Source organism: Manacus vitellinus, unplaced genomic scaffold (assembly GCF_001715985.3).
Source record: "Manacus vitellinus isolate BGI_N305 unplaced genomic scaffold, ASM171598v3 scaffold_109_pilon, whole genome shotgun sequence".
NCBI lineage: Eukaryota > Metazoa > Chordata > Aves > Passeriformes > Pipridae > Manacus > Manacus vitellinus.
In genome coordinates, this window is record NW_021938837.1 from 460,649 (window position 1) to 479,633 (window position 18,985).

The window sequence follows — 18,985 nt, forward strand, 5'->3', positions numbered from 1 at the left end:
GTTTGCCTCTTCTGAGACATTCAGGTAAGCCAAGCACTCTTGGCACACTCTGTGTCCTTATGCACAACAATGAAATTCACCTTTCAAACTGAAATAGGAAAATGAGTTTTCTGCAGCAGACAATTACCCCAGGACACGGAGCAATCTGCAATTACCGTGTTCATTGTGTATGACTGCATCATAACAATCCACTCTGCCACAAGTTGTAGCACTTTACAAGAAGGATGGAGAAAAGACTGTGACCCAAAGAGTCAATGTCCTTCTCTTCTCCATCCATTCTTTATGTGAGGACTAAGATACTTTGCCTTTTTCCACAGTAGAGCTTGCTTTGCATTGAAAGCCTCCCCAGTGAGGTCTGAGAAGTGTAAAGATTTGCGTTTTCCTGTACTACTTTACTACTTCTCTCTGGTTTTACTGTTACACCAATAACTTTGAGACCCAGAAGTGCCTCCCAGCTCTCTCAGACACTGGCCATGTCTGACAACATACCCAGACAAGAATCACAGAATCATGGAGTCATTAAGGCTGGAAAAGGTCTCTAAGATCACTGAGTCCAACAACTAACACTGTCAGGTCGACCACTAACATATGCAGCCTCTGCCTATTTCCCTTCTTCCTATCCCTCTTCAGGGCCTGGTAACCTGGTACAGATGGTCAGGGGGCAAGGACTCTGTGGTACATCTGCCCCACTGTACAGACACACTGAGCAAAGCTACAGAATAAAGCAAGGAAAGTGTCAAGGCCAGGTTGGATGGGGCTTGGAGAAACCTGGTCTAGGGAAAGATGTCCCTGTCTATGGCAGGGCATTGGAACTAGATGATCTTTAAGGTCTCTTCCAACCCAAACCATCCTGTGAATCTATGATTCTATAAAGTTCATCTTTCCTCCTCTTGCCTGCAACTGCACAACGATTCTAACAATTCCTACAAACACTGTCAGCCTGTCACAGGCCTGGAACACATTTTTAAAAGGTGGCTAAAATCCCCTTTGTAACTGAGTTGAAACAAAACTTCTCTAGAAATAGAAGTGCAAATAGGATGCTATTTTCTGGGAGGTGAAAAGCCAACCATTGCTACCAGGGATTAATTGACATGGTGTGGCTGCTCCCACTGAGTGCAGAAGATCAGCATTCCCATAGACACAGACTAATGGATTAATGATGCTTTAGTAGTTATAGCTTTTATCCACTCTGACCCATTACTTCAATTTAGGAGTATATTTTTAGAAGAGTGCCTTGATCCCAGTACCTGAAACAGAGAGGAAATCATCCACCGAGGTGATGTCATCAACAGCTTCAGTGAGGACTCGCACCTGCTTCTCCCACTGATCTTTAAACACATCCATGTTGTCCTGGGCTACTTTGCTCTGGGGTCTGGCAGCCAACGTGAGTGCAGCATTTATTACCTGTTATTCAAACCCAGTTGTTAGGAGAAGTGAAAGTTTTTTCACAACAAAAAGAACAAATAGTTTACGGGCTGTGTTAAAAACACAACATTACACCCCACTTGATATGTGGGTCTCAAGGTATGAATGAATTTTTCACAGGTCATGGAAATCAGGCAACAATGTCATGACAAAGACAAGGTTATAATCTTCACCCAGGCTGTTTTCCCTGTCTCAGCTAACTGATGCTTTTAAACACTAAAAGAATTCTCAGGTACATTTCAGTAGGAATCTTACTTACCTGTGGGCACAGACTATCAATCTGGGTGGCTGCCATACGGACTAACTTCACGCCTTCTTCATTATTTGAGATTGAACAGGCCAGATTGGCAACCTACAATGAAATCAGCAGATGAGAATCAAGTTTTAGGCAAGTAAGCCATTAGAGTCATGACTTTCTCTGTTCCTATTGAGCCCTGCCTGGAACGAAAGAATTGTATACAAGAAGAATAATGCATCATCTTCTGTGCTGGTGAACAGAAACACGTGTAGATTATTTCCTTACTGGCAAACTGAACTACCCACCTTCTTTAGATTTTTCTCAGAATCTGTCCTCACTGTCAAGTGTTTCACATCCTCCTCTACAGCCTGAAAATTATCTCCTGAGAAGTCATGTAGAGAATGCAGAGCACCCAGACAATTGTCTATACATTTTCTTTTCTCACAGTTTCTTTTTTTTTTCTTATTAACCAGGTCCAAATGAATACAGGTAATCAGGTTCATCCATATACTTTGAGCTTTGCAAAATGCAGAATCTTTAATGCCCTAACACATGGAATTGTACTTTTCCATCCATAAACAAAACTCTGGGAAGCTACATACCACTCGAATATTTTCATTGTTTCAGATCCTGATGATTTTATGAGGGTTTTATTTCAATTCTCAGGTGGACCTCTTTATTTCTATGTGATTGCCTGCCCTACAATAAGATAGATATCTACCATAACAGTGATGTGAAATATCTCTGGTGAAAGCCTCATTCAGTAACATATGCCTGAAGATCTCATTCAAAGATCTTTGGATCTACATTTGCTCACTCTGGCACAGCTCTGGGCAGTCTGAACCTCATAAGACTGAAGGCTATTTGGATAAGATGAAGACAGAGGAGACTTAGAGAGACATCTGAATGAGATCTAGCAATCAGATCATGTCTCCAGAGCTGCATCTCTGTGGCTTGGATTCAAGTGGAAGAGCATGTTCTCCCAGCTCATATAGTTCTTCCAAAAAATGCATTCCCAAAAGCTTTGGCCAAGTCCATGAATCAGCCATGGTTTTCCAAACAGCAATTCATGGCACAGTGAACATAATTAAGCTCATCGGTGATATTTAAATCACAAAGGTACATTTTGGGACGGGGGAATACAGGATATTTTTTTAATCATCCAAAAGTACGGCTTTTAATTCTAATCTACATTAAAACAAACTTATAAATTTTAAATACGCTTCCTTGATATTATTCACTGTGCCTGAAGGCACAACTATCAGTTGGAAATGATTCATGAATTAGTTCAAATACCCCCATCCTTCCAATTTTCCTCCAGTCTCCCCTTGTGGTATTAAACTGTTCTCATCTCCAGTGCACATCCCCGCATTAGCCCTGATCCATCTGTTCTGCATGGAACCTATTTCCCTTCACAGTTCTGGGGAACGTGGTTTGCATACAACACAGTGCCAAAGCTCAGGAAAGGAAAGAACCCAAGGCTTCAAAGAGTCTTGCAGGCATTTCCTAGTCAAGATTTTACCACAGTGTTGTGATTTTTATTTTCATTTCATGATGAGACAAATGAGTGAGTCTGTTTGTTAACAGCCTTACAGCCCTCGTGTCAAAAACGTTCTTCTGAGCTGACATCTTCCAATTAAGTCACCATTTTCTGTAGTCACTTCTTTGCACACATCAAACAGACCACTTTAATCTTCACCAGAAACAAAAGCTAAGCAGGATGATAATTAGAATGCATTAACATGAGTGGAAATTACAGACCTTAAAGACTAGTAAATAATATTAAGTTCAGCAAGTGCCATCTTCCTGTATTTGAAATAAGTGGCTTTTCAGATTGCCCTTTCATTTTGTGATTATCATGATGGGAATTTGTCCTAAGGCTTCAGATGCAACATACATCTTATTTTTTCACAGATAGCACTGAAAGGGGCTGGATGTCATGAAATGGCAATCAAACTGTGAAGCAGGTCTTTGAGTTCTTCTGGAAAAGATTTTGGCAGATATAATCAGCAAAAATAAAACATATTTTGTCTCTGTTAATTACTCTTTCAATAAAATTCGATGAGATAATAATTGGATGTTGTAAAGTGCCCTGTTTTCTGAGGAGGGATTCAGACATAACCAGAGAAAACTTTTTCTCCTTTATTTGTAAAACAGAGTTCAGCACATTGGTTTGGGTGCTAATATCAATACAGGAGTACAAATGTAATCTATTGCTACATTAAATATGCATCAAAAGAGCATTACAGTTATCTGTTTAAAAGAAATAGTGATATATATCATGTATAATCCTTACACGATGAGCCTAATAGTTTCTGTGGTATATTTCAAGTCTTGCATAAATACAGCACTGTATCATCAGCAGTCAGAAAGCAATACTGTGTCACAATTCAGCAGGGAGAGTGCCAGCCTGTACCATGGGAAGATATGATTATGTCAAATAAGTACAGAGATAAGCAAATTCCACAAAGGTAGATGCAATCTGGATAAAATTGAATTTAGCACTGCAAATCGGAAATACTATGACTTTACCCAAAACTGATTTTTAAAACATGGCAAGAAATAGCCATTACTTGCTTAAGCCTGCATTTTAGTGCCACTGCATAAGTGTGGATCTGTGAAACAATACAAGTTCTAAGTGCACTCGATCACCAGACACTACACTATTTAATTATTTTGATTGACTTTGCTATCAAATACAGAGTCAGGTCACTATCAATTAGTATTCCTGGCACAGCAAGGTCCCCATTCATGCTCTTAGTTGATAGGAACCATGAGGTAATTCACCATGCTTTTAGCCTACTATAAATTCAGCAACTTCAGATATTTTTCCTATTTAAAACTATGACAAGAAAAGCTTAGACCCAATTCCACCCCACTTAGCTGAGACACTTTGACAATCCTTCAGATAACGGAAAAAAAGAGTAAGGCCCTTCCAGAGGCTGTTTTAGGTCTCTGGTTGACTCTCTGATCCTCTAGATGTGTCTAGTTTATTATTTAAACTTAGCTGGCCCTGATGATTGTTGAAAAAGGTATTACTGAAATGAAAGAGGCTGTAATGATGTATTATAACTTGTTTTGCATGGGCATAGTTAATACAACAAACTCTTCAAGGTTGGGAATTCGTTAAATATGCCATTCCTGAGCCGGATGGAGCAGACAGCTTGAAAAGGAAAACAAAAAGGCTGTATATTACCATAGCTGCCAATTACCAAACCTTTGATTTGACAGCCTTTACCTTTATGCTTCAAGTGCTCTGTCTCCACCAAAGCATTGAAAAGAAGGTTTCATGAAAGGCTGTGGAAGCAACCAGGTAATTAATTTTTTTCTTTTTTTTTTTTTCCTGTTTATTAAGTTCCTTGAGCACCCTGACTTCACTGAGTGCCATAAAGAACTTAAGATTGTATTAAGATCAATGTGAACTGTCTGAAGAGCATTTATATGAATGAATACATTTTAAATACCAAAATCAATGAACTGTGAATCATCCTCGAACGTAATAACAGTGAAACTGCTGTGCAGATAAACATTATTGTCCAGAATTTCAGGTCTGCTAAGCTACTCTTATACCATCAAAACAATTGCTAAACACCTTAAACCTGTCCTGTAAGAGCACGGAAAGGTAATGAGCAAGAAAATAAACACTCCAGGTGCAGCAACGTTGTATTTTTCTGTAATCACTGAACCCACTGAACCAGCCCTAGAACTGGGGATGTGAAGAAGCAGGTACAAACTGCTTCATATTCATTTCCATCACTGGCACTGATAGCACAAGATGCAATTCTGCACCTTGCCAGGCATCTCTCTTTAATCATGCAAAGAGTTCCAGTAGTTTCAGTTATTCAAAATACATACAGAACCAGTCACAACAAAATACATCTGCATGTATTTGGTTGTATTTCAGCTTCAGTTTCTTACTGGATAGCAGATTGGGCTGGGGAGGGACTTGGTTTCTAATGCAAACTTTTATTACTCTTTGTGGTATCTTGACCCTGTTTGGACCTCAGGTGCTCTGTCAATCCCCACCTCAGCTGGACAGGGGAGAGAAAATGCAATGAAAGGCTTGTGGGTGGAGTTCAGGGCAGGCAGAGATCACTCACCAGTTACCATCATGGGCAAAACAGTTAACTGTGGGAAACCAGCTTAAATTATTACCAATCAAGTCAGAGTAGCATAATGAGAAATAAACTAAACCTTGAAAACACCTTTCCCCCCTCCCTTTCCTTCTTCCTGCACTCAACTTCACTCCCAAATTCTCTCCCTCCTCCCTCTCAGTGGCACAGGGGATGGGAAATGGGGGCTGTGGTCAGTCCAACATGTTGTCTGTGCTGCTACTTCCTCCTCAGGGGTTGGACTCCTCACGCTTTTCCCCAGTTCCTGCCTGGGGTCCCGCCCATGGGAGACAGTTCTTCATGAACTGCTACAGCCCAGGTCCCTTCCCACAGAGTGCAGTCCTTCAGGAACAGGCAGCTCCATCATGAGGTCACAAATCCTGTCCAGCAAACCTGCTCCAGTGTGGGCTCCTCTCTCCACGGAGCCACAGCTCCTGCCAGGATCCTGCTCCAGCACGGGCTTCCCACGGGGTCACAGCCTCCTTTGGGCATCTCCCTGCTCCAGTGTGGGGTCTTCCATGGGCTGCAAGTGGATCTCTGTTCCCCCTGGGCCTCCCTGGGTTCAGGGACACGGCTGCCTCACCATGGGCTGCCCCTCGGGCTGCAGGGGAACCTCAGCTCCCATTCCTGGAGCACCTCCTGCCCCTCCTGCTGCTCTGACCTGGGGTCTGCAGGGCTGCTCCTCTCACACATTCTCACTCTCTGTCAGACTGCTGCCCAGCAGTTTTTTCCCACTTTTTACACACATTGTCCCAGAAGTGCCACCACCATCTCTGATGGAGTTGGCCTTATCCAGAGGTGGGTCCATCCTGGAGCCGTCTGGAATTGGCTCCATGGACATGGGGGAAGGTTCCAGCAGCTTCTCACAGAAGCCACCCCTGTGGCCCCCCTTGCTACCAAAACCTTGCCATGCAAACCCAATACTCCATGGTTGAAAGGCCATGCCAAACAGGATTTACCTAAGGACACATGGATATGGCAGCTGGGAGTGCAGGCCCTGCTTGGATGGGCAATGCCTACACTGGTTTTTCACTAGGAAGCAACTAAAGAGTGGATCAGCATTTTTTCATTACATTTGTCATCCATACTATTTAGGACAGGAAAGCTTTATTTCTGCCATAAAATTGCCCTCCAAGTTACCAAAGTAATCAAGGATCTTTCACATTAATTTACTTTATTTTTACACTGATTAAAATCAGGTGTAGTTACCTTTCATTGTATTTTTAAACTACATCGTTTCCATTTTCGACTTTAGCCCTTTGTATTATTAAAGATAACTATGACTATCAAGATGTATTTTCCTCTTATGACTATCGAATTGTATTATCCTCTGGTTCAAAATTGAATTAAAAAATTTAACATGGCCACTCTGAATTCAAATAAGAGAAAAGGTCCAAAAAAGAAATCCATTGCTTGGAGTAAAAATGTAAAAAATGAGAGCATTATGTGCTACAGCAAAGGAGCAACAGCAACACAAAGGCTGCAGAATATCAATTTTTTAACTTTTTCTTTTATTCTTTTTTTCACCATAAATTGCTTGAAGAAATGATACCAAAAAAAGCTCTATTTGGCTTTCCCACCCATTTAACCATTCAAAGGTAAGAATGCAATCTATTTCTATCTTACTTACTTAGTTTTCCATATTGCAGGTGTGTGACTTCCTTTTTTTTTGTTATTCATGCCTTTTCTATTTTGTCTGCACCATACATTTGAGAAACTGCAACTTTCTGAGTTACTCAGATTGAGTTGAAGGTGGTTTAAGTCAGAGACTTCTTTAATATTCACAGTGGACTAAACCCAAGCAAATAATCAGTTATGATGTTCCAGCTGATGGGATGTAACTTGCTGAACTGTGGTATCTTAACTATTTGTAATTATTTATCCATTCACTTAGTAATTTATCCAGATATTGCTTCAATCTCTGAATCCTTCAAAATTTTGACATATATTAATGTTGGTACTGCTGTAGGCAGCCCAGTGATATTCATGGAGCCACAAATAAGAATTTTTTTTCTAAAGGAGAGCAGAGTTGAAGCCAAGTTAGCTAAGATCTTCAACTTATTTATCCTCGCTCTATTCATTCAAGCATTATATTATGAGCAAAACTCTATTTATCACTAGACAGGATGTTTTTGCACATACACAAACAAGTGCCAAAAATCAAAATGTCACTGAGAGTACATATTGCAGCAGATTCCTCTTCCTCGTCATGCACTGCAGTGCCAATTTGTACTACCAGGAAAATATTAGACTGTGGCCTCTTTCTCAGTACCTTTTCCATATGGCATGGGGGGAATCACACACTGGAAATAGGGACAATTTTCCCTCATTTATATCACCTAGAATAAGAGATGTATTTTTCAGTTGTTTACCTGTACATATATTTCTGTGTATTAAAAATCTAATTGCATGTACAGCAGTAAAAAAGGGCATTTCTTTTGTAAGTTAATAATGATCCGATTTACTGAGTTTGATGTTTGCTTAAAAAATTTTCAGTACCAAACCCTGAACATATTTAATATAAACTGCTCAGACATTTACAATATATATCTAAGGAGATTGGTAAGAGCAGGACTTTAGAAAGCTACAGAGCATTTTAAGAACAACAGCTGAATGTTTTATTTTATGTCTTATATGCTACCCACTGAACCTGTGAAAACTCTTTTCACTCTCAAAAGGTCAGCAGCATATTCTCTCACACTTACTGCAGGAATAAGCCTTTTCCACTCACTCAAACTCCCTTCAGACTTGCTCTGTATCAGATTTAGTTGAAAGAGTTTTAGGAGATTTCTGCTTTTGGTAATGTCCAAAGTAACTTGAATAAATTCAGTGGGTTTTGGTCTGAGATTTTTGAAAGAAACCTAATAGTGTTGGAAGCCTCATGTGTACAGAAAAGTTAATTCTAAGTGAAAAGATCCTCATTTGGAACAATTTCAATGAAGTGTTGTTAATACAATCTGAATCTCCTTGACTTTCTGTTACATGCAGTGATTATGGTTTATAGAATGGAGTAAATGTGAGATCAAAAATGAAACACCTTGGAAAAAACCCTTCTACTTTACTATTTTCACAACTGAAAAAAGCCAGCATTGGTTCATGTTCAATTATAGAGCTGCTAGTAAAGGGCAGAAGAAAAAGGTATTGTATTATATTTGATCCTTTACTTTTAATATTGAACAATAATAATGATTTCACATATGAATAAAGAAGTTATTCACTAAAAGTAAATACTGACTCTTTCCTTTCTTTTCTCTCCAAATAAATGGAATTTGGCCATAAAACTCTGTCTTCCTGAAACAAGTCAAGTTTCTACACCACACTGATGAACCCCAACCATGATAAATGTGCCTGACTGCAAGCACAAGAAACCCCTGGTGTGGTCGAAAAGAAGAGGGAGAAAATCCTATTGTGCATCTGGGATTTCAGACCAACTTTCTAGGTCTTAGTGATTTTTCAGCAGGATCATCCCAAGAATTCTCTGTGGCAAACAGGGAAAAGGTAACTGATTAGAGAAAAGGCAGGTGAATGTCTCAGAGCATTTTTCCAATTTACACCTGAGAAAAATTATACTGGAAACTTCTTCAGCTTTATTTGTAAAATTATTCAAACAATGGTGTTGGAAACTTGGAGCCAAACAGTGCCCAGAACTATCAATCTGCATCCTCATCTAGAACAAATGGGCTCAGAGCTGCCCCAGTTACTACATGAAGATCCAATCTCATAATTAAAAATTAGGGGTTCTCCGTTTCACTGTTTCTCTAAATAGCTCGGAATTCAAAGACTTTAGAAAAGTGGGTGTGGATGTTAATTCCCAGAGATTATATCAATTGAACTATTTTGTGTTTTGACAGAAAACTCCCTTGGGAATTATAGATGATCCTCCCTTGTTTTCATAAGAGTCGGTTTCCAAGGCATTCTAAGGCATTCAATAGAATTAAATGATAGTACTAATGGGGATCCTGTATGGCTCCTGTATGAGGATCCTGTATGAGGACTTCACTCAGAAGCAGAAAAGGGCTTCACTCCTGAAGTTCCCTACTCCAAGAGTTGGGACTTTCCAGGTGCAGTGGGACATTCAGCTTAGATATGTGGGATTTCTCCCTCCAATGATTTGCTCACTGCATTGATGTAACTTCTGAATTTTCTCTCTATACATCTCTATCCTCTGATGAAGAAATAAACAGCAAACAGCTGCAATTAAGCCAAGAAGAAGAAGAAGAAGAGCAGGATGTAGTCTCAAGAGCATAGTTAAGACAGGATTTGTACTTTGGTTTTAGCTTGTCTGGAGCAATACAGCATCACACTGATGAAATGCAGAGATGTATTTGTCATACAAAAAAGCAGCCTATAAAGCCATAGGGAATCTGTTCCCTATTGTCTATCTATTCAGGAGGGCCATGGAGTAGATATCCTGTTCTAAACCACACCACTAACATGATCACTGAGTCTAGAGAGTATAGCTAAAAGTGACTAATTTGATTTACTGATTTTCTGAGGTACACATATAACTGCATTTTACATTGCAAGGGTACATGTTTTTTACTTCTTGTCACAGAAAACCAAGGTAAAATACTCAACTACAAGAATTCCTTCTGCATAGGTCAAAGACCAGCAACCCATCTCAGTGCTCTTTTACCTCTATTAGCAGGATTGGGTTACTTTCCTACTTAATTTGACAAGAGGTAAAAGATTTTTGACACACCATTCTTCCACAGTTAGTCTACTCACACTGAAAAACCAGTGAACAAAGAATGCAGAGGAACACAACAAAAACTACAGCAGTATCTCTGAAATGTCAGACAACAGAACATTTAACCAACAACAACTGTTATGTTCCAAAGTCTGTGAAGTGGCCAAAAAAAAAGGTCTTGGTTTGTTGTATCAACAATTGAGGAAGCAACTTGGGAAGTTTGTGACCTTTCTGGTCAATCTGCAATCAAGGCCACTGCTATTAAACTTCATCATGAATTATGAGCAATGTATAGTGAAATAGTCAAGGAGCAAGAGGGCAGTTGGTGTCCTATGGAAACAAGATTTACAACACTGCAATGTGTATGAGTCGATCCCATAAAGCACTTTTGACAACACACCCCTGGCAGTGCTATAATTAATAGATATTAATAGCAAGTAGTTACCAAAGCAATCCATCTATCTAATAACAGTCCACTATTTTGGCAAACTGCTCAGTGACCCTGGGACACTGATGCATGCCTGACTAGGCTGTGATAATTAAACGTTAGTTATATTATCAGGAAGCTGTATTTTGACAGCTGTTGAAGAAAAAGAGGGGACTGTGGTAGGAACTCAGAAAAGTTCAAGACATTAACAGAAGCTTTGAAGGCATTAACAGCGTGATAACAGACACCCCAGGGTATAAACAAAGCACAAATTACAATCACTGATCCCTAAAGAAACATAACTTGCAAGTTAGATAGAACCAATTTTATTTAGCTGACCAATGTGGATGGAGCTGAACTTGGCAGGGGATGCAAAGAATAATAAGGACTTCCATGGGTATGTCAGCTAGAAAAGGAAGGTCAAAGAAAGTGCATCCCCCTGACAAGCAAGACTGGCAAACTGGCAACAACAGATGAAAAGGTTGAGGTACTCAATAACTTTTTTGCTTCAGTCTCCAATGGAAACCTCTCTTCCCACATCTCTAGAGGATGGACTGCAAGGCAGGGACTGGGGGAGCAAAGTCTCTCCCATTGTCAGAGAAGATGAAGTCTGTGACCACCTGAGGAAGCTGAACATACATAAGTCTGTGGGACCTGATGAGATGCATCCCAGGGCCCTGAGGGAATTGGCTGATGTAGTTGCCAAGCACTCTCCATGGTATTTGAAAAATCATGGCAGTCAGGTGAAGTCCCTGGCGACTGGAAAAAGGAAAACTTTGCACCCATCTTAAAAAAGTGCAGAAAGGAGGAGCCTGGGAACTACCTCACATCTGTGCCTGGGAAGGTCATGGGACAGATCCTCCTGGAAGCTCTGCTGAGGCACATGGAGGACAGGGATAAGATTTGAGACAGCCTTCAGGCTTCATCAGAGGTCAGCAGGCTGAGGGAGGGGATTCTGCCCCTCTACTCCACCTCGGTAAAACCTCACCTGGAATCCTGGGTCCAACCCTGGACCCTCATCACAGAAAAGACATGGATCTGTTGAACTGGATCCAGAGGAGAGCCATAGAAATTATTAGAGGGCTGACTTCCTTTATAGGAGAGAGCAAAGAAATTTTTATTTGGCGTAATATAACAAATCCCATTCAGAGACTGAATCTACATGTATCTTATTTTTGTTCAAGGATAATCTATAAAATGTTTTTACAATAATGGCTCAACAGTAATGCAAAACTATAACATGTGCCCAGAAACAGAATGTGTAGACAAGGCAACAGAACTGGATGTTCCCTTTTCTATTCCTCCTGTCAATATGTTTTAACCCTGGCATGCAGAGAGCTCATATTGGCTCCAAACATCATTTAGTTTACTCATCTGCCTAGCAGCCCTTTTTCCTGCTAATACATCACCTTTTCTCTTCAAAACATGTACTTATGACAATTATTTTTACAATGTGAGTGTCTGACACCAATAAAGATCCAGAGTATTTAGCAGAAAAACTACATGTTGATGAGGTATTTTCCCATTTCTGTATTGTAAAAAACTAGTCAGTCCATTACTCCTCACTTTTTGTCCTATCACTGTCTCTCCATCCTTTTTCTAGGATCATAAACAGGGGTATCTTACATTCAGTTGTTTAACAGCATTTATACCAGTAAGGTGACCGCAGCCAAGACACAGACCTGAGCACGTGCACACACTCATCCACCTTTTTCAGCTGCAAACATAATGCTCAGTAGAGTTTTAGCCGAAAATACCTATTATAAGAGTAGGTTTTTCCCCAGTGTTTATTAGGAAGCTATCCTTCATCACACTACAGGTCATCATTCAGTTTTCCAACATCTGTCTTTAAATTAAATGATTTCTGAGATATCATCCTGGAACAGGAAAAAAAACTGAAAAACACAGAAAACACAAGGTCATATACAATAAAATGGAGCATTATTAAGTCTTCTCTCAGGCCCATTCCATGTTGCTTTGAGAATTGATAATTGCATTCAAGAATACATCCAGAAAAGGTGATGGGTTCTACCTGTACTTATTTTTTTTTTTTTAACCCATAGATTGCCTCTCTGTGAAGCAGGTGGGGAATAAATAACACCTTCCTTTGGAGTAGGTAAATGAAGTTTATTTTAATGTTAGGAACATTGTGGCTAAGTTTGATTAGTTTTGACAGGAGAGCTGATACCACAGCAACATCCATGTCATTACACCGATGTCAATATAATATTACTACAAGTCGTGGAAATTGGAGCTGAAAGGAAACTTGACAGACGATGCTCCTGTCTGAAGGCAGGATCAGCTGTGCCCAAACCACTCCTGGCAGGTGTTTGTTTCACTTAGTCTCACAAGTCTGCATTGATACACATCGTATGGATTTCTATTCCTGTACGCGAAACATTTAATTAGGGAAAACAAATAGCAGCAGTGTGTGACGAGGTCAGGCTTCCTGGATCAACTGCAGGCAGCGTGCACTAATCAGGGCCCATTCACATACATATTAGGAGATTGAGTAATGACAGCAGGCAGAAAAACAACAACAAAAAAAACCAACCAAAAATCAATAACCCCCCCATTTTTATTTCCTCTGCACATTTCTCCTTTGCAGACTTGCTGTGAGTTAAAATATGGGTTTCAGCTATTGGAATTTGTGAGTGAAGAGAACAAGCTAAAAACCACATTTATCTACTGCACAGCAAGGAGGCTATTTGCATCCTATTAGGACTATTTTTACATGATTGTAGTAAACTCACAGATCTTTAGGACCTTAAAAAATTACAAACCAAAAAAATCCTTAAAATGAGTTCTACCAAGAAGCTACTACCAGTGGAGGTGATTTTTTAAGCTAAAAGAAATTTTGATATCCCTTCCCACTGTCTTTTTTGCGTGTGCATTTCTGTGCACGAAACACCACCACAAAGGATTATTGGCTGAGTCTGAACAATTCATCTTGTAAATTAAATTGCCACATATTACCCAGGTTCTTGAGATATCTTTATACACTTGGAAGAGCAAAGGAAAAATATAATTAAAACATATCTTTGAAGGATTTTTCTTTCTCTGAAAGAACTTCTTTTTACCATCAGAACAGGTGACGTGCTGGTTCCTCTGATCTGTTTAACACATTGTTATTGCTGTCTCTACTCAAACGTCTCTCAGACTCCCCAGATAATGCAAAAAAAAAGACAAAAATTTTGATCGCTACTTGTATTATTTAAAATGGATTGCAGTCAACTCGATTCTATTTATTTGAAAACCAATCCCTGTTCTCAGAGTGAGAAACTGCAGTAGGAGCCCTGAACACATTAAAAAACATTAGTACATGCTAAGTATTAATTCTTTAAATTATGTGTGTGAAAGTAAGAGATTGAGGGGGTTCAAGTGCAGCTATAAACACAAACAAATCAGCCCTTGCACAGTACAGGACTGCAGATCACACTGAACTCAATAATTCTAGAGATACAAAACCCACCAACTCTTACATGAAATGATGAAGCCTCTCCATTCAATCCATCCCATGAGACAAAGCTGAGGGTCCCCAACTCACGTAGAGCAGCTTTGTTACCCTTCAGCAAAGCTGCAGTGATTTACACCAGCCCTGGCTCATAGGACACACACTTTGGTGAATAAATTGTAGCTTTGAAAAACCAAGGTAGAAATTAATTCCACAATCAATCCACCAACAGTACACAAATGGTAGTAAATACTTCTGTGTTTTCACTTCTCCATCTGTACAGTGGCATTCCAGAAATGTTTGAGAGACTCTACGTAGAAGTGTCTCTGTAGTGCCAGTCCATGTATAGAAAGAAGTAAATAAAATAGTATTTTCTAATTGATCACTAAAGCTTTTCTTTCACTGGATTAAAAAGACACAATTTGTTGACCAAAGAGCATGTCATAGTCTCTATTAAAAAAATGTAGATATCATTGCTACCAGAAATGAATAACATATTACAAAAATACAGCAATCCTATATCCTTTTATTCTCTTAATCCCCATCTTTTTAATGGTTAATTTATTGTGGATTCACTGAACAGCCATCAGCATACATTTGCACTACTACCAACTGGAATTTATTCATCTGGCTGCACAGAGGGATTTGTTAGTTATTGGGGGTCAGTGAACATGTAACACAGTTTTATAAACCGATATTGAACAGGAAGAAACTGCATTAGAATGGAGTCAGAATAACAATAAGGCAAAGAGTCAGGTGAGTATTTCTTTCTTCATCTCTTATATACACTTTTTTTTTTTTTTCCCACTGCCAGGAAGCTAATGCTTTTTATATTTATATATATTTTAAAAAAAATCTTTACTTTCTTTCCATTACTATTTTTTTTTAGTTCTCTGAACCCCCTGACAGCTGCCCTGCTGACAGCCTCCTGCCAGCTGAAAGGGCAGGGGAAGGAACAGCACCAGTGCTCTGACAGTGTGTGGCTGAGCCAAGCGTGTGACAGGGTTTTGTCCCACGGACATCGGGTCCCAAATGGCAGCACATGTTGCAGCTTCTCAGTGCTAAGAGCTTTAATCCTACTTTTTACTCTGTCTTACTTCAAGAGGTAGTTTGCAATATATCAAATAATTGATTCTTTCTATATATTTAGCACTATCCAGTCATCAGCTACAGTGGAATTAATCTTGATTTCCATTGGCGTGAGTGACAGAAGAAATGAGCTTGGGGATATAGTTTGGGGATAGCAGCTGTTGAAAATGTTTATTTGCATAAACACGAGGAAATCAATTCCATTTCTGAGGCAATGGAAATATAACTTACCCCAGGCAGTTCTCATCTGAGAAACCACCTTTCCTGAGAGAATGACAGTCAAATTGTCTGCAAGATATTACCTGCTACCTATTACACCAACATTACACTGCAGACTTAAGAAACAGGGCAAAATCATACAGAACTGTGTAGTAACATAAAAGTGCCATTTGAATTAGGTTGGGAATAGGTTGGTACAATGCATGTTCACCAGTTTGATTAACATTTTAAAAAAATATAACATGATTCTCAGAGATACTCATGCAGATGCTCAGGATTATTGAAAAATTTCAAAGAAAAAATATTTTTCAGTTTATAAATTGAAGTAAAAATTCCCAAATTTTCTTCTCCTAGCTGTCAAAACCCAACAGAAATAGAGGCAAATGGACTTGTGCTGAAGATATTTGAATAGAAAAGGTGTTGAGAAAACACTGGTGTATTTAAGATAAGCTTTACTCATTTTAGAAGTTCAGAGAGGAACACCTGATTTTCATGTTCTGTTATTCCCAGTTTAGGCAAGCATTCAATTTGAGAAGGGAGCGCAGAGGTGATTTAAATTTAATATCTCGATCTCATTTCAAGAGAATGGCTTAAACACAAACACAGTCAAGTTGAAAGTCTTAATGTTCTACTTCAATTCACATGATTTATGGTAGGAAAAAAACCCTGTAGTTTCTCAACAGGCTGAGAAATGCCAGTTTCATCTACATGGACTAAAGGAACCCAAAGTCAAACAACAGACACTCAAACTAACATTTAACACTCCAGCTGACATTTGACACTGACATTCAAATGAACATTCCAGCTAAGAATAACTCCCCTTTTCAAAAATCCTAAATATGAAATAGGGCAGATATTGCACTCATCTGTACTCATATAATTAGACATACTGGACTGAACTCATGTTTTTACCCAGGATTTATGCGGGGCAATTGAAGCCATCTTTCAGTTCTCAAACAAATGCCAAATATTTTGCTGAGAGTGCTCAAGTGGTAGTTCTTTCCCCTAAGAAAGTCTGTTCAAATTGGAATTTAGATGCCCAAATATGCCAGTGAAAGCTTGCAGCGTTATCCTGAAAGATTCTGAAGCATTTTGAAGCATCTTTATCCATTTTCAGAATCACTTGTTGGCTTTAGTGAGCTGTTCTTCACATTAGAATGGCACTCTTGTATTAACAAAAATTCCTTTTTTTCCATTAATAAAAGGCTCTTTTTTTCAAGGTTGAAGTCTCTGCTGCCCAGTTTTCTGTATATTCACCTCAGTATATGCAAGGTGACTGCACAATGGCAAAACTTGACAACCTTTGCTTATGCTCTGTGCTCCCACCTCCATGAAACCCTTCTGGTTCCTTGGAATTCTCGGTCAGACAGTGAGCAGGAGCAGTTATCTCTGCCACACTGGTGTCAAAGTGGAGCAAAGCAAAGCTAATTACTTACAAAATCAACCTAATGAGCATACCTAGATTGATGATATTGCTTTCCAGACCAAAGCTGGCACCTCAGGCCACAGGCTTCAATAAAGCTTCCTAAACATTAGTGAAGACAGAATAAATACCAACAGGACAAGCTTCAAGCAACTCCCTGAGAGGCTTTTATAAGCTGTCTAATGTTTACTTGCAGAATAGAAGCTCTGTTTATTAAATAACTAAACAAACTCTCTTATTTTGTCCACTCCAAGGGACACCCTTTATACAGGGTGTCACCCTGTATATCACCCTTATAGTTGATAAGCCAATTAAAAAAATTAAAAATCAAACATATCTAACCCCCATAATAACTATTCTATAAAATTCAGAACAATTGGGGGGGATTTGTGGGACTAGAGTTTTCTTTTCTAGACTGCAGGTTGTTTTCAAATTAACTAAGAGAATCATCTTCCTTAATATTCACTGGTAGCACAGCTGCTGCTATCAAGCAGTTTTCTGCTTTAACAGGTTAAAACCTCAAGCCCACTGTAAAAAGGTAGATAACGTGTAATTAATTGCTCTAAATTTGGAGAGCATTTTAACTTAGCAGTGATGTCTCAACTCTGCATTATAGGGAACTTATCTTTTGCCTGTTACCAAAAAAACAAAACAAAACATCTCAGAGAGATGAACCAGAGATAAGAAGCATCATAGCATTTTTGCTGAAACTTTATTTCCCCAAGCTAATTGCTCATGTCAGGTGCTTATGAATGGCTATAGAAGTTCAGAAAAGAGGACCAGGGAGGGCTCAGCTTCTGTATATAATATTACAAATTTGAAACTCATAGGCCATTAAAAACTTATGTTTTTCTCCAACTTTACCAAGTTATTTAACAAAATATAGAAAACTATCCTTACTCAGGCACTTAGGTAGGTTACTAATGCTTTCTGTAGACAAAGGAATACTTGGGCTTTTCATTCTGCATTAGCTTCAATATCTCAGAGCAATTTGTAAGAACCAACTTTACAGAGTCTCAACCTGGTTTTGCTCTCCCAGTACAAACGAGTGAATGAAGGGAAAAACCTCTGTACCTCCATCTGTTCACAGCTAATAAGATTTTCCAGGAGGTGGGAATATATGTTCTCTCCCTTTTCATCTTCCCAACAGCAGTGATGTCTCCTTGATTTTGAAATTTTTTGTTGTTCTACCCATCCTAGAACAACAGCTTAATTTTTAGACATCCAGGACTATTTCCACTCTTTGCCTGAAGGTGCACAAACAGCTTTAACCTCTGTAGAATGTGCCCAAAGCACCAGGATACAGAGCTCTTTTACTTGCTGCCTTTCCATCAAAGTTTTGATGCTATGAAGAAAAACCTGTAAAATTCAATGTAAATCAAGAGATGTTTTGTTCCAACCCCAAATACAATCAATTACACATAATTCTGAACCTCCTTCAAATGGAGTCCAAAATAAAACAGAGTCATCCTCTGGCAAAACTCAGGCTAAAGCAGATAAAAGTGCTAATGCAAGGAAATTCTACTTCTTGCAAATCAAAGCAATCCTATCTAATAATTTTTATCTCAAAAAGGAAAAAATGTCAGCATTTGTTTACTGGTGTATTTCTCCAACACTTAGCAAAACTTAATTAAAAGAGTAATTACACGTATTCCTTTATGTCAATAGTATATGATTGTGTTTTAAACTGCTACAGGGTTTAGAAATGATAACATATATACTTTTCCTGATCACCATAATATCATCTTATTTTTTTAAAAAAAATAATCTATATTCCTTCAACATAAGTAAAATACATCTTTACAGGATTTCCTTTCTACGTAAAATTATAGATCATGTATCTGAGTACATTGATTTCCAAGTAAAAAAAAAAAGATAGAATGGTTTGGAAGGGACCTTAAACATCAT

At 38.9% G+C, this 18,985-nt stretch overlaps 1 protein-coding gene across 1 annotated transcript in view; it reads right to left on the reverse strand.

Moving 5' to 3' along the window:
• CTNNA2 (catenin alpha 2) overlaps positions 1–18,985 on the reverse strand; it is a 350,732-nt gene that overhangs the window by 61,693 nt on the left and 270,054 nt on the right. The window contains exons 4-5 of the mRNA XM_029964516.1: positions 1,685–1,777; positions 1,248–1,404 (exon numbers count right to left, since the gene is read on the reverse strand). Coding sequence (XP_029820376.1) covers positions 1,248–1,404; positions 1,685–1,777 — 250 coding nt within the window. The remainder of the gene's footprint in view (positions 1–1,247; positions 1,405–1,684; positions 1,778–18,985) is intronic.